General features: G+C 44.8%; 1 protein-coding gene across 2 annotated transcripts in view; it reads left to right on the top strand.

Annotated features, from left to right (window-relative positions):
• The window catches only part of LRRIQ1 (leucine rich repeats and IQ motif containing 1), a 332,917-nt gene that overhangs the window by 175,690 nt on the left and 133,841 nt on the right, over positions 1-23,386 (top strand). For both annotated transcript variants that reach the window (XM_077471833.1, XM_077471832.1), the window contains 2 exons: positions 1,716-1,802; positions 23,138-23,262. In XM_077471833.1, coding sequence (XP_077327959.1) covers positions 1,716-1,802; positions 23,138-23,262 — 212 coding nt within the window. The remainder of the gene's footprint in view (positions 1-1,715; positions 1,803-23,137; positions 23,263-23,386) is intronic.

Genomic DNA, 23,386 nt, shown 5'->3' with positions numbered 1-23,386 from the left:
AAAACGCTTGCACAGCGCAGGTAAGTATGACATGTTTGTTATTTTATTTTTTTATATGTGCAGCTTTTAATAAAATAATACCTGGTGATCCTTATTCAGAGATTTTACTTGTAGGATGACAATGCTCTGCCTCTGTCTCGTAATTATGCCCCTACACAATCACCCTGCCCTATCGGGTTCAGAAGGAAATTATAAATAGCCATTTGATCCCACATTATGTAGATATGGTTCACTGTTGTCATCATTGAGAAACCTGCCCTGAGAAATACCATGCTGCAACCACTGGAGTGCATGTATTTAGAAAGTGGTGACAAAGAGGCTGAAGATGATTAGCAACACTGAGTGTGACAAAAGAAGAAAAAAGTTCAGGACCATATTTTTTTTCAGTAGTTATTATTATACACAATACTTGAATAAACTATATTTAAATCAGTGTTAACATCTGCTTTAATCTGTCTACCAAGGTACATTTATAAGTGTCATGGTAGACAAGTGGCTAAATCTAGCTCACAGCTGCAGCTGTGGGCTTTATACTGGCTTTAAGTCTCGCTTTAAAAAATAAAAATAAATAGCAAACATGTTATACTTACCAAAGAAAAAAAAAGAATAAGCTATTGCTCTGACTGTTTTTTATATGTTATACTTACCTCCTCTGTGCAGTTGGATTTGCACAGAGCAGCCCGGATCCTCCTTTTCTCAGGTCCTTCTTTGCAGCTCCCGGTCCCTCCCTCCTATTGAGTGCCCCCACAGTCAGCAGCTTCCTATGGGGGCACTTGAGCCGAGTCAAAGCTCTGTGTGTCCATTCAGACATGGAGCCCCTACCTGGCCCCGCCCCTCTCACCCCTGATTTGCTGACTGACTTTGATTGACTGCCGTTGGAGCCACCGCTGCTGTGTCTCAGCCAATCAGGAGAAGTGTCCCGGACGGCTTAGACATTCGTGGACATCGCTGGAGAGAGATGGGACTCAGGTAAGTAATTAGGGGGTGCTGGGGTGGCTGCTACACAAAAAAAAAAAAATGTCAAAAGAGATACATGCAGGCTGCCATTCTATCTCTCGTACTTCTCATGATTTCACACATGTATAGAGAGCTGTGTAAGAAAAACTCAGCTGTATGCAAGGGCACACAGAAAATGCATGTCCCATTTGCACTTTCTCACAACTGCCAACTGTGGGACAGAGCAGTGCAAAAAAATGCAACACAACTGCATTTTTCCACACTGTTCCACACATCTCTGTGTATGGTTGCTAAGCTCAGCTGAGCATCCTTAGAAGTGAATGGTAATGTCATTTTGTGATATTTCATTAAAGTTTGGGGAAGAAAATGAAAGACCACTCCCCATCTTTGTGAACTTGGATTAGAGGAAAAGCCGTGGACTTTTTTTTTTCAAAGACTGGCAAAGGTATTCTTCATATTTTTTCTTACGTTTACCTAAAGGGCTGGATTTTTCCCCAAAAATGAAGAAACGCCAAAAACCTAACAGGCAGCAGTTATTGTGACATACCATCAACTTTAATGCCAAAATACATTTTCTCAAATTTTATAGTAACAAACAAGGCATATTGGTGTAGTATAACAAAGCCCCTAAAGCTAAATCAATTTTTCTGATTTTTTTTATTGATAATTTTCCGCCTGGCTATACGCTTGGCATAACATAGACATTTCTGCTGAAATAATATCTATTCTCTCCATTTACATTGTTTCTTTTCCTTTAGAATGTTTTGGAAAAAGACTGGTCATTAGATCCCACTGCTTCCCATTATGAAACTATACATCTCTCCAGTAAAACAGAACAGGCAAAGGTAACTTGTCATGTTGTAAATGTAATGTTTCAGTGTTTTATCATCCACTAAAGCTTTCTTTACCAGAATGATTAATGTAGTGATTTACTGGCTGATTTTTAGATGTCACTGACTTATTTCGCATCCCCAGATGATTTGTCTTACTTTTTTATTTAGCTGTCTTTGTTTTGGATATATTTCAATACAGCATCACAGTAGCTCAACAGTAAGATAAAAAAAATAGATCCAAAAAGAACATTTCTGATATGTACCAGCTGCATTTCTGGCAGACAATAAAAAAAATGAATCGCTGAAGTAGTACTTACAAACACTAAAAAAATCTCTCATATCAACAGCTGAGTATTATCAGGACAGAGGCAAGTTTCATGCTTATGATAATAATATTTAGTAATTAATTGGCAGATTTGGTTTTTTAAAACAAAGAAAAATGTAAAGCCCCCTGCCCCCCTCCCCCCCCCCCCCCTTGTGGCGGACACTGGCTATATTTCAAGCCTTTCATGTTTTAATCTCCACCTTTTATGAAATATCTGGAACTGAAATATCTGTGTCCTATTACTTTTCTCCTCTTCTCTGAGCTGGACTGTCCTCACTGATGTAGAGCGCAGTGCAGCACTGATGTGATAATGTCAGTGGTGCAGTTCAAATGAAGAGTGACATGATGCCCTTTTCAGCGGACAGATGGGCCGAATTTTTACTAAAAGCACCGAACGACGAGGCCTCTGTCTCACTACGATGCACTGAAATGTACTGTAGTGTCCAACTAGTGGATGGAGAACACCTGCATTTTGCCCCTTGTCTCTTAAAAAAATGAGAATGATTAGTGTCCCCTTGCAGATATTATCTCTGTGTTCAGTAATGGTTGCTTCTGGTGGTTAGAAGATGTTGTTATAAAAAATGCTATTTTGTATACACTAACAAAAATATGAAAAAACAAGCATATAAAATATGGAAGTAACATCACAATGATTTCAAATTACTTATTTCCCTTACTGCTGGGTGTGTCACTCCTGTTAGGAGCTGGTATTAAAGAAGTTCTTTACTCTGGAAAGAAAAATTTAAAATCAGCAGCCACGGGGGGAAGGGGGGATCCAAGATGGCGGAGTAACCGGGCGTCTTTCCCAGAGCTTTGCTGGAGTATATTCCTGCAATTATCCTTACCTGGGGTGTTGTAACCTCCTGTGTTGCTGATGCCTTCTAGATACTCAGGATGTGGGAAGGGGAGTAGGAAACTTAGTTTTCCCCAGGGAATCTCTACTTCACCCAGCCCATATCTACGGCCTAGTCCTGATCGGCTGCCACGTGCCAATATGGTGTCCCAGGCCGATCCCTTGGCAGAGCCTACCACATTCATGCCAGGGATAGTTATGCCGGTGATTGCTTCCTGTCACATGGCCATAGCTACTTGTCAGACAGAGCTCATTAACATAATTGAGGCTGTGCAGCTGGACATGGGAGTTATTCGCCAGCATATGGACAAGGTCCATTCCTGCTTGACCACAACTGAGGGGAGGGTGGGACATGTGGAGGACATTGTGGTGGAGCATGATGGGGCCCTTCATACTCTGCAATCCAAAATGAAGATGCTGGAATATAGAGCTAAGGATGCCGAGAATAGATGCTGGCAAAACAATATTTATGGGCTGCACAGTGGTGTAGTGGTTAGCACTCTCACCTAGCAGTAAGAAGGGTCGCTGGTTCAAATCCCAACCACGACACTATCCTGCCTGGAGCTTGCAAGTTCTCCCTGTGCCTGCGTGGGTTTCCTCCGGGTACTCCGGTTTCCTCCCACACTCCAAAGACATGCAGGTAGGTTAATTGGCTTCTGTCCAAAATTCACCCTAGTATAAGAATGGGGACCTTGGGTTGTGGGCTCCTTGAGGGTAGGGACTGATGTGAGTGTGCAGGGATACAGGGATAGGGACGATTGTAGACACTTACTCAGGTTGAACTGGATAGACTGGTGTCTTTATTCAGCCTTACTAACTATGCAACTATATCTGCATCATTGGCCTGGCAGAGGGGTCTGAGGGAAGAAATCCCATGGTGTTCGTTGAGGAACCCCTACACTCCCTCCTACCTACAACCCAGCTTTCACGCTATTTTAGTGTGGAGAGAGCACACAGGGTACAACCACAGCCAGGGCCGCTGGGGTCCCCCCCCCCGCATACCTTTATTCTCCGGCTTCTTAATTTCAGAGATTGGGATGAAATCTTGCGGGTCGTAAGACTGGAGGGGGAGCTGACATACAAGAATAACCGGCTGCTGATGTTCCCTGACACAGAAACTCTGCAGGTCATTCGACTCTGTTAAAGCTGCTATGTGTACCAGGGAGCTCAAATACAGTATCCTGTTCACGGCCAGGCTGAGGATCGTTGACAGGGAAAAGTTCCGGTTCTTTGCCTTCCCAAAAGATGCAGCGTATTAGTTGGGGTCCCTGCTAGGGATGGCAGAGCTGTCCGCCCGGCGGTCGTTTCGCGTCAAATTTTGCGTATTCGCGATTCGCCCGATTGGTGGACTATTGCTGCTGTTCGCCCGGTTTGAAAGAACTTTGAGCCATGATGACACATCCATCATGGGGTACAGGACAGCCAATTGAGACATTTCAGCACATGGACAATTGGACATTCCCCCTACCTTATAAATAGACCTGATCTGGCGGCCATTTTACATTCTGTCTTATGTCAGTGTAGGGACAGGACGCTGTGTGCAGCAAGGAGAGACTGTAGTGACACAAATCACTAGCTATTAGGTCCACAAAAGTCCTTTTAAGGACTGGTATAGGTGTAGTACAGTATATAGGGTTCAGTGCACTGCTGTGCTGGTGATTGCAGCTGTCTTTTGTCAGTGTAGGGACAGGATGCTGTGTGCAGCATGGACAATCAGTTTAATCACTAGCTAGCTATTACTATTAGGTCCACAAAGGTCCTTTTAAGGACTGGTATAGGTGTACAATATATAGGGTTGTGGTGCACTGCTGCTGACTGCTGCCCTATTCTGCAGCAGTCTTTTATCAGTGTAGGGACTGAGGGACAGTCTGAAAATCACTAGCTACTAGGTCCACAAAGGTCCTTTTAAGGACTGGTATAGGTGTACAATATATAGGGTGCTGGTGCATTGCTGTGCTGGTGATTGCAGCTGTCTTTTGTCAGTGTAGGGACAGGACGCTGTGTGGAGCAAGGACAGTCAGTTTAATCACTAGCTAGCTATTACTACTAGGTCCACAAAGGTCCTTTTAATGACTGGTATAGGTGTAGTATAGTATATAGGGTTCAGTGCACTGCTGTGCTGGTGATTGCAGCTGTCTTTTGTCAGTGTAGGGACAGGACGCTGTGTGGAGCAGGGACAGTCAGTTTAATCACTAGCTAGCTATTACTACTAGGTCCACAAAGGTCCTTTTAAGGACTGGTATAGGTGTACAATATATAGGATGCTGGTGCATTGCTGTGCTGCAGATTACTGCTCATTTCTGCAGCTGTCTTTTATCAGTGTAGGGACTGAGGGACAGTCTGCAAATCACTAGCTACTAGGTCCACAAAGGTCCTTTTAAGGACTGGTATAGGTGTACTATTTGGTGTGCAGTATATAGGTGTGTAATACACGTATAAAATACTTGCACATATAGAAAGCATAGTATAGTGCATTTTCACTGTGTAGCATTGTGACTGCTGAGCGTTTCTGCAGCGATACTACAAAGAGTGACAAACGCAATAAAAAAAATTATTATAACTGGTGTGATAGACCAGTGGCCCCCAAAAACTACAGATTGAAGTGGGGTGTTATAAAACCTTCTTTCACATACATACTGCACTTCTCGAGAGACTTTTGTCACAGGGTCATTTAAAAAATGACAGGCAGAGGAAGAGGCAGGCCCTTCCGCAGGGGTGGTAGGGGTAGGGCAGGAGCAACAGGCTTGAACCAAAGTGGCAAATTCCAGAAGGTGCGTGCGATTACATCAAATGACGCACCAGACTTGGTTGAGTGGCTCACTCAGCCTTACTCTTCTGCACCCTCCTCATCCTCTCAATCTGCACCCTCTTCTTCACTCTCCGCTGTGCGCACCCCCAAAGACACTACCACTAACACCACCACCATATACCTTCCGCTTGAGTCACAGGAATTATTTTCTGATCCATATCAAGACATTTCCGATGAGCAGCCACTCTTGGCATTGGATCAAGAAGAGGAGGTAGCAACAACCGCCACTCAGCAGTTTGACGACAGTACCCAGATCAGCCCAAGGAGGAGGTTGGTCCCTGCTGTTGCTGCCTACTCCGAGATCTCTAATTATAGCGGTGGGGAAGGTGACGTCGATGATGACGTGTCTAGTGATGTCCCGTGGGTGCCCACAAGAGAGGAAGAGGAGGGGAGTTCAGAGGGAGATATGGACCAGCAGATAGGGAAGAGAAGCAGAACTTAGATTGCACAGGAGGGACAAAGCAGACTGCTAATGTATCAGGAGCAAGGCATCAACCATGTACGGTCACATCTGGCGCTCCCAGGACGCCAGCACATGGCTCCGTAGTGTAGGCTTTTTTTAACGTGTCCGTTGCTGACAATAGTGTTGCCATCTGCAATCATTGCAGTCATCGCATAAGTCGCAGTAAGCCCAACACTCACCTAGGGACGACCGCCTTAAGAAGGCACATGAGCTGCCATCACCAAGCCCAGTGAGAGCAACGGAACACACAAAGTCACACTCCAGGCTCTCACCGTCCAGCTTCGTCTTCTACTTCTCCTTCTCCTCTCTCCTCACAATTGTCCTCCACGCCATCCTCACATTTTTCTGAAAAAAGGCAGGCTTCCGTGGGGCAAATGTTTGAGCGTAAAAAAATGATGACGCCGGATAACCCTCTTGCCCAACGGTTGACGGCTGGCTTGTCAGAACTGATAGCCCGCCAACTACTGCCATATAAACTGGTGGACTCGGAGGCCTTTCGAAAATTTGTGGCCATTGGAACACCACAATGGAAGGTCCCAGGAAGGAAGTATTTCTCACAGAAGGGCATCCCAGAGCTATATGGCCATGTTCAGTGGCAAGTGAATGTATCTCTGGCACACAGTGTCGGTGCCAAGATACATCTGACCACAGACACGTGGTCTAGCAAACACGGGCAGGGAAGGTATATCACTTTTATTGCCCACTGGGTGAACCTTCTGACGGCCGTCAAGCATGTAACCCGTGGCACCCTTGTAGATTTGATTTTACAGCCACGGATTGCATGCAGGCCTGGCTCTTCTTCTCCTCCTCCTACTCCATCTTCCTCCCTCTCCTCCTCGGCTGACTCCTCCTTTTCCGCTGCTAGCGTCTCTTCCGCTGCGCCGCCAAAGCTCCCCATAACCTATTCGACATGCCAGGTGAGACGTTGCCATGCTGTCCTGCGTCTGTTGTGCCTGGAAGCCAAGAGCCACACTGGCCCTGCACTCCTTTCAGCTTTGCGTTCACAGGCAGATCAGTGGCTAACACCGCTCAATTTGACAGTTGGTAAAGTGGCGTGTGACAATGGTGCCAATCTGCTTAGCGCATTGAAACTGCAAAATTACACACGTGCCATGCATGGCACACGTCTTAAACTTGGTCGCGCAGCGATTCGTTGTCAAATACCTTGGGGTCCAGGACATCTTGTGGCCGGCAAGGAAAATCTCGGCCCATTTCAGAAGATCTTACACGGCCATGGCTCGCCTTGCTGACATTCATCGGCGACACAATCTGCCGGTCAGACGTCTTATTTGCGATTGCCCGACGCGATGGAACTCAACCTTCTATATGCTTGATAGGCTGCTCCAACAGAAACGTGCAGTTAACGTCTACCTGTACGAACTCTACGGCAGAACAGGTTCTGGGGAGCTTGGTTTTTTTTCACCGCGCCAGTGGCTGCTCATGCGCGACGCATACAGACTTCTAAATAAACAATAAGTCCTGCGCAAATCAATCAAAAAGTCCTAGATAAAGTGCTAAGTGCTAGTGGAATATAAATAAATAAAAAATATATAAAAAAATATATATATAGCAAAATGCAGAAGTTCATAAAGTGGATATCAACGTGTAATTCTCAGGCACCAATGGTAAAAATGCAGATGAAAAGCAGTATATAAATCCAAGGATTAAAGGCTCTCAGAACTCTCACCTCCAAGTATACAAAATAGGCACATCAAACCAGGCTGACCATCTCCACTTTTCGTTTCCAACCACCAGGGGGGTCCTCTACTGCAGCCAACTAGGAAGCGGTAGTCTTCACACTAGGCCACAGGGGGGCTTTATAATACATGTAGACTGTGCTGTAGTTGCGGAGTAAGTATTCACAGAGATGTGCAGCTCAAAAAAATAATAAACATGGAGAGAGAGGGAAGGCTCTGCAGTCCCAGGGGAATCCAGATCCACTGCCACCATAATGCAGCTCATTTATGGTGGCAGTGCAGTTTTGATCATATATATATTTTTCTCTATTTACTATTTTATACACCGATTCTTTGAAGAAGTATACTCACTCCGTTTACTAGCTTTATTTGTTGAATAGTAGCGCGAAGGCCCCTTTCACTAGCATACAGACTTCTGCGGCCATTTGATGAGATCACCAAACTGGTCAGTCGCAGCCATGGCGCCATCAGTGACATGGTACCTTATGCCTTCTTTATGGAGCGTGCATTGCGTTGTGTCATTGATCAAGCCGTGGAGGAGCAGGAGCAGGAAGATGCAGAAGTCGCAATTCCCAGGGGGGGCTACTCTATCTGAGACAAGTCAACAACAGGAGTCTGAAGAGGAGTCAGGGGAAGATGGTGCCGGGGCAGATGAGGAGGAGCAAGAAGAGCATACTTTAAACCTTTCTGGGATCCCTGTTGTTGTGCGTGGATGGGGAGAGGAGAACGAGGAGGACGACATTATCCTGGATGATGAGCAGGAGCCAGGCCATCACACCGCTTCCAGTTTAGTGCAAATGGGGGCCTTCATGCTCCAGTGTTTTAACAGGGACCCCCGTATAAAAAGCATAAGGGTCAAGGATCAGTACTGGGTGGCAACGTACTTCAACCCCCGGTACAAACACAAAATGGCGAAAATGTCACCACCATCACAGAGGGCTGTCAGAATGGAGCACTTCCAGGCCTTGCTTCGAGAAATGCTGCATTCTGCCTTTGCGTGCACTGGCAGAGGAGGAATTCCCACTCCCAGAGAAAGGGTTGCGGGTACCAATCCAACCACGCCTGCAAGAAGAGGGCGGTTTGAAGATGTGTTGGTGACTTCTGATATGAGGTCATTCTTTCAGCCGACCCATCGACAGGTCTCATCTGGATCCAGCATCAGGGAACGCCTAGACTGAGAGGTGTCTGACTACATCGGGTTAACGGCCGATGTGGACGCTCTGAGGAGTGATGAACCCCTGGACTACTGGGTGGGCAGGCTTGACCTCTGGCCAGAGCTTGCCCAATTTGCAATCGAACTGTTGGCTTGCCCCTCGTCCAGTGTCCTGTCCGAAAGGACATTCAGTGCAGCAGGGGGGATCGGGACCGATAAGCGCACTCGCCTAGCTCACGACAGTGCTGACTACCTCACATTTCTAAAAATGAATGAGGCATGGATCTCGGAGGAATTCAATACGTGACCAGTAGACCATGTATATCTCTATAAACTATTTATTTAATCGAGCAAACAGACCTTTTTTCTACATTTGGCTCACCGTACTATATGCCCGTACCCTCCTGTTTGAAGAGGTTGAGCGGTGTCATAGTTTTGGGGCCCAGCAGCGAGTTGCTGGTATCAGTGCTGGTGTCAGTGCTCTATATCACGGTGCTGGTGTCAGTGCACTCTATCACGGTGCTGGTGTCAGTGCTCTATATCACAGTGCTGGTGTCAGTGCACTCTATCACGGTGCTGGTGTCAGTGCACTCTATCACGGTGCTGGTGTCAGTGCTCTTTATCACGGTGCTGGTGTCAGTGCACTCTATCACGGTGCTGGTGTCAGTGCTCTCACGGTACTGGTGTCAGTGCACTCTATCACGGTGCTGATGTCAGTGCTCTCTATCACGGTGCTGGTGTCAGTGCTCTATATCACGGTGCTGGTGTCAGTGCTCTATATCACGGTGCTGGTGTCAGTGCACTCTATCACGGTGCTGGTGTCAGTGCACTCTATCACGGTGCTGGTGTCAGTGCACTCTATCACGGGGCTGGTGTCAGTGCTTTATATCACGGTGCTGGTGTCAGTGCTTTATATCATGGTACTTGTGTCAGTGCTCTCACAGTGCTGGTGTCAGTGCTCTATATCACAATGCTGGTGTCAGTGCACTCTATCACAGTGCTGGTGTCAGTGCTCTCACGGTGCTGGTGTCAGTGCAGTCTTTCACGGTGCTGGTGTCAGTGCAGTCTATCACGGTGCTGGTGTCAGTGCTCTATATCACGGTGCTAGTGTAAGTGCTCTATATCACAGTGCTGGTGTCAGTGCACTCTATCACGATGCTGGTGTCAGTGCTCTATATCACAGTGCTGGTGTCAGTGAACTCTATCACGGTGCTGGTGTCAGTGCACTCTATCTCAGTGCTGGTGTCAGTGCACTCTATCACGGTGCTGGTGTCAGTGCTCTATATCACGGTGCTGGTGATCATCTCGTGCACCCTGTTCATAGCCTACCCTGACCTTTCCTCTCCTCCATTGCCTTCATGCACTTCTGAGTCCTGAATTGTCAAAATTTCACAGATAAAAAAAGAATGCTTGTAGTTGTCGATCCCACATTCACTTCATACATGTGTTATGTCAGTGGCCATGTGGTGGGACTATGTGTGCACAGCTAGTAAGTATTTTGTGGCTGAAAATATGACCTGTAGGTTTTTAAAGTTCGCCTGCCATTGAAGTCAATGGGGCCCGCCATGAATGTTGCGGTTCGCAAACTTTTGGGCGCGTTCACATTTCGCGTTCGCGAAGCATCCCGTCGGAAGTTTGTCCATCTCTAGTCCCTGCTGTTCAGGAAAATTTAAGCTTCTTCCTGTAAGCATGTAATTTCTTTGCACTTAAAAGCACAAAAAGCCCTCTTATATAATGCCAGGAAAGTGCGCCTTTCTTTCTCTCCAAGTGACACAAACAGATGTTGGTATCAGCTTGAGCTCAGTATAATCCTGAGCAAAATAGCCAGTTGACTTTTATTTATACTAAACAGATCTTCAACACTGCCTCCGCAGGGCTGAAGATTTTCTGCTCGGTGCAAGTTTGGTTGCTGCTCAAGCTACTTTTACCTATTGTGGCTGTGTTGCCTTTCTTCTTCGGGCACCCTCCCTGGATAGTGGGGCTGATGGGCCCCTCTTTATTTGTCTTTACGGAACCTTTTCTTCTTTTGTGGATATCCTTTTTACTGTTTCTTCAATTTATTCTCTGTGATTTGGCTAACCGTTGCCCTGTTGAGGGCACTGTTGAATTATAAATATATGGGTCCTCTAAGTTTTGTGCCCCTGGCCTAGTTCAGGTGAATACCCAGATTCAGATACTACTTAATTGATCCAGCATCTCATGATGGAAACTCTATTCATATACACCTGCTGCCTTGGATTGCAAGAATGAAGACTGTCATGGGGTGATTGTTACTCCACTTTCTATTACACGTCTCCCAAGTTATAGTTGCCTTCGTGTTGGTTATTGGGGATTTAAGCAGCTTCAAACTATGTGGGGCTTGCGGGGTGGGGGGAATGGATAGTTAGCTATTGCTGACCATGGTTGGACAAATGGGATGTACAGTTGTGCTCATAAGTTTACATATCCTGGCAGAATTTATGATTTCTTGGCCATTTTTCAGAGAATATGAATGATAACACAAAAACTTTTCTTTCACTCATGGTTAGTGTTTGGCTGAAGCCATTTCTTATTAGTCAACTATGTTTACTCTTTTTAAATCATAATCACAACAGAAACCAGCCAAATGACCCTGATCAAAAGTCTGCATACCCCAGTTCTTAACCACTTGCCGACCGCTGCACGCCTCTATATGTTGGCACAATGGCAGTGGTGTTCAAATTGGTGTACCTGTACGTCCCCTTTAATTGGCGGGGCTAGGCGCTCCCGGCAATTGTGTCACTGGGCCGCAAAATGGGGAAGTGCCTATGTTAACAAGGCATTTCCCTGCTCTGCCTTGCGACATGACAGAGATCACTGCTCCCTGTCATAGGGAGCAGTGATCATTGTCAAGTGAGTGGAAGCCCACCCCCCACAGTTAGAATCACTCCCTAGGACACACTTAACCCCTTCATCGCCACCTAGTGTTTAACCCCTTCCCTGAAAGTGTCATTTACACAGTAATCAGTGCATTTTTATAGCACTGATCCCTATATAAATTACACTGGTCCCAAAATAGTGTCAAGTGTCCGATGTGTCCGCCATACTGTCGCAGTCACGATAAAAATCGCAGATCACCGCCATTACTAATAAAGAATAATAATAATAAAAATGCTATAAAACTATTCCCTATTTTGTAGACGCTATAACTTTTGCGCAAACCAATCAATATACTCTTATTGCAGTTTTTTTGCCAAAAATATGTAGAAGAATACATATTGGCCTAAACTGAGGAAAATGTTATATATATATATATATATATATATATATTTTTTTTTTTTTTTTTTTTTTTTTTGGGGGGGGGGGGTTATTTATCATATCAAAAAGTAAAAAATGTAGCTTTTTTTTCAAAATTGACGCTCTTTTTTTGTTTATAGAGCAAAAAATAGAAACCCGCAGAGGTGATCAAATACCACCAAAAGAAAGCTCTATTTGTGGGGAAAAAAGGATGTCAATTTTTTTGGGGTGCAATGTCGTACGACTGCACAATTGTCAGTTAAATTAACGCAGTGCCGAATCGCAAAAAGGTCAGGAAGGGGGTAAAATCTTCCAGGGCTGAAGCGGTTAATACCGTGTATTGCCCCCTTTAACATCAATGACAGCTTGAAGTCTTTTGTGGTATTTGTGGATGAGGCTCTTTATGTTCTCAGATGGTAAAGATGCCCATACCTCTTGGCAGAAAGCCTCCAGTTCCTGTAAATTCTTGGGCTGTCTTGCATGAACTGCACCTTTGAGATCTCCCCAGAGTTGCTCAATGATATTGAGGTCAGGAGGCTGAAATGGCCACTCCAGAACCTTCACTTTATTCTGCTGTAGCCAATGACAGGTTGACATGGCCTTGTGTTTTTGATCATTGTCATGTTGGAATGTCCAAGTACAACCCATGCACAGCTTCCTGGCTGATGAATGCAAATGTTCCTCCAGTATTTTTTGATAACATACTGCATTCATCTTGCCATCAATTTTGGCCAAATTTCCTGTGGCTTTGTAGCTCACACATCCCCAAAACATCAGCGATCCACCTCCGTGTTTCACAGTAGGAATGGTGTACATTTCATCATAGGCCTTGTTGTCTCCTCTCCATGGGTGAGGCCAAAAAGCTCAATTTTGGTCTCATCACTCCAAATGACTTTGTGCCAGAAGGTTTCTGGCTTGTCTCTGTGCTGTTTGGCGTATTGTAAGCGGGATACTTTGTGGCATCTGCGTAGTAATGACTTTCTTTTGGTGACTCGACCATGCAGCCTATCTTTCTTCAAGTGCCTCCTTATTTTGCATATTGAAGCAGCCCCACCACATGTTTTCAGTCCTGTATTTCACCTGAAGTTGTTTGTGAGTTTTTCTTTGCATCCCAAACAATTTTCCTGGCAGGTGTCTAAAAGATTAGTTGGTCTACCTGACCGTGGTTTGGTTTCAACAGAACTTGATTAGAGTTTGAACACTGCTGATTGGCATTCTCAATTTCTTGGATATCTTTTTTTTTTTTTTTTTTTGTTATAAACATTTTATTGGGAGAAACAAAGAAAATAATACAAGCACAGAGGAAAGTAAAGGACAATCCATCATTTCTTATGGAAACCAATATCCAATGGCTGAAAACAGCTAACTTCACAAACAGTTATTGAAGCTAATATGTGTACATTTACAATTACAATCAAGGTGATAAAGCTGAACCACAATCTATCCTGGAGGGGTGACCTAGCCTAATCAAGTCTGGAGCCCAAATAAGAGTGAATATAATCTCTCTTCGCCATTGGGGTATATTTCCCAGGCGACTTCCAAAAGGGCCCAGAATTATGATGACACGTAATGGGTAATTGAAGATAGCAGGGTATATTGTACACTTCCAATGCAACGCATGGTAACCTAGTCCAATGAGGTTCTTCAGTCATTGTTAATAGGGTGGTCTTCATGTGGATAGTGCTATGTTGAACCTGGTTCCCGTATTCTATACGTTGAGGTATATGTCTTAATAATCTTAGGTATGAGTATTCTAGGGAGAGTTAGGGGGGGGGTAGACAAAGGTAAAGTGATCCTCTAGGAAGGGGGAGGACTAGAGGGGAGAAGAATAGGAAAGAAAAAAAAACACACAGGTGGGAACAGAAATAGGGGGAGCATTGATCTCTTCTGACATGGGGGAGAATTTCGCCTTCTGCTGACTTATCTACTCCACCTCCTCCCCCACCTCAAGGGCCACTTCAACAGAATCGTGGGATACTCTGTAATATAGAACCTAATTATATTCTTGCTTGAGCCATAACTCCAGTATATTTTGGGGTGGATGTAAAATGTTTCCAGCAGGTCCAAATTATGTTAAATTTTGAGGTTGTATCTCTCGAAACATGAATCAGTTCTTCCATGTCCGCCATTTTGTTGATCCTATGAAACCATTCTTTCAGTGTGGGGACCTTGGGGGAGCCCCAGTGGACGGGAATGCATTGTTTCGCTGCATTAAGCATGAACATTGCCAGTGACTTGTGATAGGTGCAGTGTGGTAGAGGTGACAAATGGAGGAGGCATTGGGCAGGGGTCGTGTCTATCTGGTAAGATGTCACTTGGGATGAGATTTGACAAATTTCCTTCCAGAAGGCCTGTATCAACGGACACGTCCACCATATGTGCACTAATATCCCAATGTCAGTCTGACACCTCCAGCAAGTATTAGTGGTGGAAGGGTAGAATTTTTTAAGGAGAGCGGGTGTGCGATACCATCTAACCTGAATCTTGAACCCGTTTTCTTGTGTGTTCACATTAAGTGATCCTGAGTGAATATTCCTAAATATGTTTTCCCATTGATCATCAGTTATAGACATCGATAGATCCTCCTCCCATTTCTGGCAAGCCTTCCCAGAACTGGGACGTATATCTTCGAATAGGAGGTTATGCGTGGTAGCAATAAGATGTCGCTGTGGGGCATCCTGGGTGCATAGTTTTTCAAATGTGGTAAGTGGCCTAGAGCATACTGAATTTGTGTCCATCGATTTTAGGAAGTGGGCAATTAACAGATAAGACCAGGGAGGTATGGACATTTTGTCCATTTGGGTTGCAATGTGTGACGCTGAGCGTAGTGTTCCAGAGTCAAAGAAGTGATAAGCCTGGACGTGATCTTTCGACCATCTGTCTACGTGGAATTGAGAAGACATTCCCGGGGGGAAGTTAGGGTTAAGTTTAAGTGGCGTAAGGGGGCCTGGTACCGACGAGAACCGTGTTTGGGAGCAGGTTTGCTTAAAGCACGCTAGGGTAGGGCCTATTAGCGGATGCTGGTGTAATTCCGGCGGAATGTGGGCCTGTTCCAGCCATGGGATTGTAGCTAGCGTGAGACCGGTAAAGGAGGCTTCCAGTGGAATCCAATCTTTGTATTGACTGTGGAGATTCCAGTCCGCTATTCTGGATAAATGGATCGCCCTATAGTAATTGTAAATATCAGGGAGGCCAATCCCCCCCAAGTGTTTTGGGTAGGTGAGTTGTCTGAAGTTAATTCTCGGTGTTCCCCCCCATAGGAATTTAGTGCATATGTTCCTATAGGATTTTAAAAAGGTGCTAAGCATTTGTATAGGGACTGCCTGAAGCACATACAGCATTCTGGGTAGTACATTCATCTTTAAAATGGCAGCTCAGCCAAACCACGAAAACATGGGTTTATTCCATTTGACGAGATCATCTGTTAATTTACACAGTAAGGGTAAGTGATTTTTTACGTATAGTTCGGACAGGTCTGATGGGAGATTAATCCCTAAGTAAGGGATACAGTCACTCTTCCAATGAAAAGGGAAGTTGAGCTCGCACTGTTCTTTCATGGTTTTATGAAGAGATATGTTCAAGGCATATGACTTGGTGAAGTTAATTTTAAGATTAGCTATCGACTGAAAGTCTCTAAATTCTTTAAGGACAACCGGCAGGGAGGTCATAGGTTCAGAGAGGAATAACAGGATGTCATCCGCAAAGGCAGCGTATTTAAATTCTCTGTGTGGGGTTTGTATTCCTTTGATATCCGGATTGTGCCTAATTTTTTGCAGCAGGGGTTCTAAGGTCAAAATATATAAAATTGAGGAGAGAGGGCAACCTTGCCTCGTGCCATTTTGGATGGAGAAGGCGTCTGACAGAGTATTATTAACCCTGACCTTAGCAGTTGGGACCGAATGCAGAGACATGATCAGATTGAGCATGTGAGGGCCTAGGCCCAGGTTCCGTAATACCACTTACATGTAATCCTATGCTACTCTGTCAAACGCCTTCTCCACGTCCAAAGATAGAAACATGGCCTTCTGCCCTGATTGAGTAATTAGATGGTGTAGATTAATGGCCTTTATTGTGTTGTCCCTCGCTTCACAGCCAGGGACAAAACCTACTTGGTCTGCGGAAATAAGAGAGGGAAGGTGTGGGAGAAGCCTATTTGCCGAAATTTTGGAAAAAATCTTAATATCCACGTTTAATAGGTCTATAACTGCTCACATTAGTAGTATCTTTATCCGGTTTAGGTATGACAGTTATATGTGCCATCAATAGATCTAGAGAGGGAGGGAGTGTTGAATGCTTTTAAAAAGGGTGTTTGGAGGGTTTCCATATAGATTTTGTAGTAAGCTGCTGTCAGACCGTCAGGACCCGGGCTTTTACCCGGTTTCATTTGTTTTACCACCTTTACCCATTCTGTGGGGGAGATTGGAGCTTCTAGAGCATCCGCCGCATCTTTAGGAATTTTACCTACCGGTATATTTTTAAGGTAGTCTAGAAAGTTCTTCTGCCTTAGTTGTGGGTCTTGGGTATTCGAAGAATTCCCATTCAAGTTATAAAGGGAAGCGTAGTATTTTTCAAATTCCCGTGCTATTTCGGGGTTTGATTCGTGTACGGCGCCCGTCGGCGATCGGATTTGGTGAACTGTGTGCTTGGCTTTTTTCACCCGCAGCGCTTGTGCCAATAGGTGGCCTGTTTTATTCCCCAATTTGTAGAAGAGCTTCTGGGTCAAGATATATATTTTTTTGACGTGGCGATTTAGTTCTTCTTGAATGCACGTGCGGGTTTCTGTAAGTTCAGCTTGGGTATCTAATGCTAGGGAGCGCTTGTGCTGCGCTTCTAATTTTCTGAGTTTGGCCAGTAGGGCTGTCATTTTGGCGTGCTTCTCCTTTCGCAATGCTGCCACAATAGCAATTATTTTCCCCCTCACTACGCATTTGTGGGCTTCCCATTGCAATTGGAATGATGTGTCGGGTGTGTCGTTCTCACGAAAAAAATGTGTTAAACAATCTCGAATTTCCATCTCCCTGATTTTATCCATCAGAATGCTCGCGTCTAACCTCCATACATTGGATCGAGTCAGTGTTTCAGGAAAGGAGAGTGTTGTTGTGACAGGATGATGGTCAGAGATAGTCATGGGTTCTATGGTTGGTCTCGCTAGATGTTGGAGACCCTGCTGTGAGATCATGATGTAATCTAAGCGTGAATATCTATTGTGAGGAATAGAAAAGAATGTAAAGTCCTTTTCCTTGGGGAAGAGTATGCGCCACGTGTCATGAAGTGTCATGAAGGAGTGCCTCTTGTAAGCATTTCTTAATTTGCTTAATGGCTCTGAAGGGGATGCTGGAGGTGCCGGAGGACGTATCAATGAGAGGATCTAGCGGGACATTAAAATCCCCACCTAGAATCAGTAGGCCTTCTTGGAATTCAGACAATCTGTTCATAGTTTCACGGAAGAAATGCACTTGTGAAGTGTTAGGACTATAGAAATTGGCCAGTGTAATTTTCCTATTTCTGAATGTTCCCTTAAGGAAGATAAACCTACCTTGTTCGTCTGCTAGCATGTCTGTTATTTGAATATGTGAGTTCTTAGCGAAAAGAATGGAGACCCCCTTACATTTTGAGGTGGGGGAGGTGGCATTGTAGCAGAGGGGGAACTTAGGGCTAAATAATTTCGGGATCGATTTAGGACAAAAATGAGTTTCTTGCAGGAAGACAATGTCTGCCTGCAATGATTGCATGAGTGAAAGCACTTGAGTGTGTTTCTTCAGGGTATTAAGCCCTTTCACGTTCAAGGATACTAGCTTCAGGCTATCACGCTTTTGGCGAGGGTTGAGGGGAGACATTGTCGCTAGGGGGGAAGACTTGAAAAAAAAAAAGGAGGGGGGGGGGAGAGTGGAAAGGTAAGTGAGAGGCGGAAGAGAGAAGCGAGGTGAGGAAAAAAGGGGGGGAGTGGGAGCCTAGGTAGATGGGTCTTCACGTAATGGGGAAGGGGGTAATAAGGGTAGAGCCGAAGAGTAGGTTGAGCTCGTCAACCTTCTCAGTGAGTCTAAATTCGGTGTGGTCAACAGAGACTACCAGCGTCCGTTGTGTGGGGGTGGCGGACGAAGTATCACGAGGGGAAGCGAGCCCTAGGTCCTAATGAGGCCTAAGGTGTCATATAAATGGTGGGGTGGCGATATCTTTTTATATCCCTTTCCTGTTTTATACAGTTCAACCACATTTTCCCGCAGAGCCTTTGACATTTCTTTTGCTTTCCTCATGACTCAGAAACCCCTTTGTGTCAAATTGTGTGCATGTTATCAGGCCAAAATCACCAGGGTAGGCAAACGTTTGATCAGGGTCATTTGGATAGTTTCGTCATTATGATTTAAAAAGAGTAAACACAGTTGATTGATCATCGTTCATATTCTCTGAAAAATGGTCAAGAAATCATAAATTCTGCAAGGGTATGTGACACCCGACAGGGGTGTCCTCTGTCCCCCTCTCTCTTTGCCCTAGCCATGGAGCCATTGGGCATTCTTATTCTAGATTCCAGGTTGGTTAAGTGGTTGTGGGTGGGGTCTCTCGAAGAAAAAATATTTCTTTACGTAGACAACGCTCTCCTCTACTTGCAGGATGTAGATACTTCCCTTAAAGTTGTGTTGCCACCAAAAAATTAAAAATAGTTTAAAATTCTTTAAAAAAAAAAAAACAATTGGAAAAAAAAACATTTTTTACTCACCTCTAAATGCCTGTTGCTAGGGGGTCCCTCATAGTCTGCCTTCTTCATTTCCCAGGCTGGTGACATCACTTCCCCTCACACCGCACAGCCACCTGGGACCTGTCACGTGTCCCAGATGACTGTGCAGCGTATCACGGCGCCCTGCGCTGCTCGCACATGCACAGTGGGTGCCCGGCTGTGCCCACAGTAAGAATGACGGCGCTGCGAGCGCAACGGGGAACGAGGGGGGGCTTCGTTCCCCCGCATCGCTGGACCCTGGGACAGGTAAGTGTCTGATTATTAAAACTCAGCAGCTGCAGTATTTGTTGTAGCTGCTGACTTTTATTTTTATTTTTTTAGGGGGCACCCCACTTTAAGGCAGCTCTGGACCTGTTCAATGAATTTGGGACATATTCAGGGATTCGTATTAATTGAGACAAGTCCATGTTATTTCCCTTGGATCCCCAGATGAGGACTGATGCCTCAGACACTCAGCTTGTGTGAGTAGAACAATTTTGGAACTTGGGCATTCAGGTTCAGAGAGACCCAGCAAGCTTGTCCGAGCTCAATGCGTTCCTACTGTTCGCTCAGCTTAGGGAGAGGTGTGCCTCATGAAATTCTCTGCCCGTAAATCTCATGGGCTGTATTAACCTTTTTAAAATGATTTTTATCCCCAAATTCCTTTGTTTTTCATCATTGCCCAACATGGATGCCCAATTTCTTTTTTTAAGGATGTAGAAAAGTGTGTGGGGACCTTTATTTGGGGGGAGGGGGGGAGCCCTTCCCAGGTTAGCTAGATCAACACTTACTCCTCCCGGGCGTTGTGGTGGATTAGTGCTACCAGACCGTCGGGTCTATTTTTGGGCAGCTGTCTTGGTCACTGTTCGGTGGTGGTATACACTTTCCCGGGCTAATGCAGCGGTGTGCCTTGAGGCTGCTATTTTGGGCTCTCTTCAGGAACTGGGGAATCTGGTTTACAGGAGTCGCAGGGTGTATCCTGCTCTGCCATGTCCAACTAATGCCCTGTACGCACGGTCGGACTTTCTGACGGAAAATGTGTGATCGGATTGTTTTGTTGGAAAATGTGTGTGGGCTCCATCAGATTTTTTTCTCTCGGAATTTCCGACACAAAGTTTGAAAGCTGTATCTAAAATTTTCAATTCTAAATCGTTTTTTATTTAATAAATTCCGATCATGTATAGACAATTCCGACATACAAAATGCCATGCATGCTCAGAATAAAATACGATTAGTGACTACTGGCCCGTTTATAGTCCCATCGTACGTGTTCTACGTCACCGCGTTCAGAGCGATTGGATTTTCTGACAACTTTGTGCGACCATGTGTATGCTAGACAAGTTTGGGCCAAAATCCGTCTGAAAAAATCTGACAAATTTTGTCGTCGGAAAGTCTGACCATGTGTATAGCTCATAAGACTACTATTAGGATCTGGGGGGTAGCTAGGAGCAGATTTTGTAAGCCCTATAGATGGTCCCCCTAAAACCCATTGTGGGCAAACCCAAACCTTCCACATCTCTGTTCCACCCCGATGCTCAGCATTGGGCCAGATATGGGGTTAAGACTCTGAGAGACATATTCAGGACAGGCAAACTTTAAAATTTCACAGAACTTAGGGCCAAATGTAACTTACTGGGTTGGATGCTCTTTCGCTACCCCATGTAGTGCGCGCCCAGTTCTCTATATCACCGTGTCTTTCTATGGATCCTATCGAGGAACTGCTGGCACAACATTTATTGGCTAAGTCCTTATCTGCTCTTTACTTCGGCATGCTTAGTGTTGATTCCCCTAAAATGGAGCATTTGTGGGCTCAGTGGAAGACTGACTTACTTGACCTGGATAGGGAGGATTGGGAGGACTGCCTTGAGGATAGTGTTAATTTGCTGAATTCTACTAGAGATAAACTGATCCAAATAAAATTTCTGCATAGGGTATACTACATGTCTCCGAAACTACACAGAATATATCCCCAGAGGTCCTCAGACTGTACCTGTTGTGGGGGAGACATAGGCACTTACCTTCATATGTTCTGGAGCTGTCCGAGGGTAGCCCACTTCTGGGTTGAGGTGGTATAGCTTGTTAATGTTTGTCTCCAGCTGACCCTTCCGGCAACCCCTGAATTGCTCCTACTAGGTATCCAAGATGATGACCAAAGGCGTAGACGTACTAAGACACAAATCTCCTACTTATTTTACTATTCTAAAAGAGAAATAAAAGTCAAGTGGAATTCCCCCCCAGCTTCATGGGAAAAGTCTATTAATGTTGCACTTCCCCTTTTATAAATGTACTTATATTAATAGGAATTGGCCTAAGAAATTATAGAGGATAAGGCTACCATGGACCTCAAAGGCTTGCTGTTTACCTTGCTATGGTAGGTGCCTGCCCCTTCAATGAGATCTTTGATCTTTTACTGATTCTCCTTTTTGTTTTTTCTTTGGTATATGGGCAAGGTGTCAGGGCTTGGCCTAGCTCTTTCTTCTCAAGCTGGCCGCTCAGCTGTCGGCTAATTGGTAGCTACTAACTCTCCACAGTGACTTACCTGTTGATGATTCTCCTCGTCGGTCCTGGCTAGTTAAGCCGTCCAGTCCAGATGATCTCTGCCTTCACCTTGATCATATCTCTAGAGATGCTCTCCTGTGTTCCTGTTAAAGACTTGCTTGGCTGACATTCCTTCTGGCTCCAGATCTTGCTTGCTGTTCTACTACGCTGTTCTCTGGCTCCGTGACATTTTGGCTTGTCTGAACTCTGGCTTTGTTTTGACTACATTTACTGTTTTGCCTTTTTTTATTATTATTATTAAACAAGTGTGATTTAACTGTACTTCTGCATCAGGCCGCGTACACACGGGCGGATTGTCTGCCCAACTAAGTTCGTCAGACAATCCGACAAACAATCCGTTCAAAATTTGCATGAACGGACTTGACCACACACGATGAGCAGACAGTCAGCTGAAAGCGTGCGTGATGACGTGTACAGCACGTACGACGGGACTAGAAAAACGACGTCCTATACACTGCAATGCAACCTTCGGCCGTGTAAATCCTTTCTGAGCATGCGCCATACTTAGTCCGTCCAACTTGCCTACACACGAGCGGACTGTCCGCTGAAACCAAGTTTGGACGGACAAAACCAAGTTTGAACGGACTGTCTTACGGAAATTCCGTAAGACTTTGTTCGTCAGATTGTCCGCTGAAAAAGTCCGCTGAAGCCCACACACGAGCGGATTGTCTCGGTTCAGCGGACTAAGTTGGACAGACAATCCGCCCGTGTGTACGCGGCCTCAGTCTGATTCATGGTTTCTGACACAAGGTTGTTGCAGGATTTTTATATTTATCCTTGTTTTGTATGTGTTCTGATATGCTCACTATGCTCTGCATCTGTAGATAATGTATATCATATCTCTGTGTATAGTCCAATTGTTTGAATATTTTCTTTCATGCCTTTGTTTCAAAAAAGAAACATTCTGTTTTGGTTAAAAAAAAAAGTCAGTAGCCACAAATGCTATAGCTACTGACTTTTAATATAAGGACACTTATTTGTCCAGGGATCGAATGGCGTCTTCACCTGGGCTAGTCTCCAGGTTCCCAAGGTTCTCAGCACCAGCATTTCTAGTGTGGGAAGCTGGCTGTGACAGGTTACAGCTTCAAAGTCAGCTTCCTACTGTACATGCGAGCTGCACTTTGTGAATAGTCCCTCAGCCTTCTGAGACCTGTTACATGTGAAGAGAAAAGGGGGTTGAACAGTCAAAACTAGGTACCCGCTCCTCCCCCAAAAAAATAACACGCCAAATGTGCTAAAGGACAGGAAGAGGAGGACTTAAAGCGGAACTTTGCCTTTTGGGTTAGTCCTCAGGGTTGAATGATGCTGAGCATAATCTAGTGGTGAAAAGAGTTTATTGCAGGTAACAGCGTGAGAAAGTAGGTTATTTTTTCAGACAGAGCTGCTTTTTAAATACATTAGATTCATATTGGTGCTGTTCAAGTAAACAGCATGACACGTGCCACACATTACAAACATTTCTGTGAATTTTATTTTTTTTTTTTTTTTATTGTGTGCTCACTCATATTTCCTGATAACCAGAAAAGTGGCATTCTGGAAAGCAGAGCTCATTCATTGCCATGGATTCCACAAGAAGCCTGGTCAGGTTCTGAAGCAGCACCATTGCAAAGCAGAATAAGACATGAAAGAGAAAACCTTAATAGCAGGTAAGACAAATATTTTGACTGTTGAATTTTTCAGTTACCTTTCAAAAGGTTATGATGCTTAAGTATCTTCAAAAATGGTTGTGTAAATCCATTATTATCATTCCATTACTTCAAAGATATGTGC

Source organism: Lithobates pipiens, unplaced genomic scaffold, assembly GCF_037356315.1.
Source record: "Lithobates pipiens isolate NorthernLeopardFrog02 unplaced genomic scaffold, aLitPip1_a1.2 Scaffold_8, whole genome shotgun sequence".
NCBI lineage: Eukaryota > Metazoa > Chordata > Amphibia > Anura > Ranidae > Lithobates > Lithobates pipiens.
Note: the sequence above shows the minus strand (reverse complement) of the source record. Positions and strands in the feature narration are given on the sequence as shown.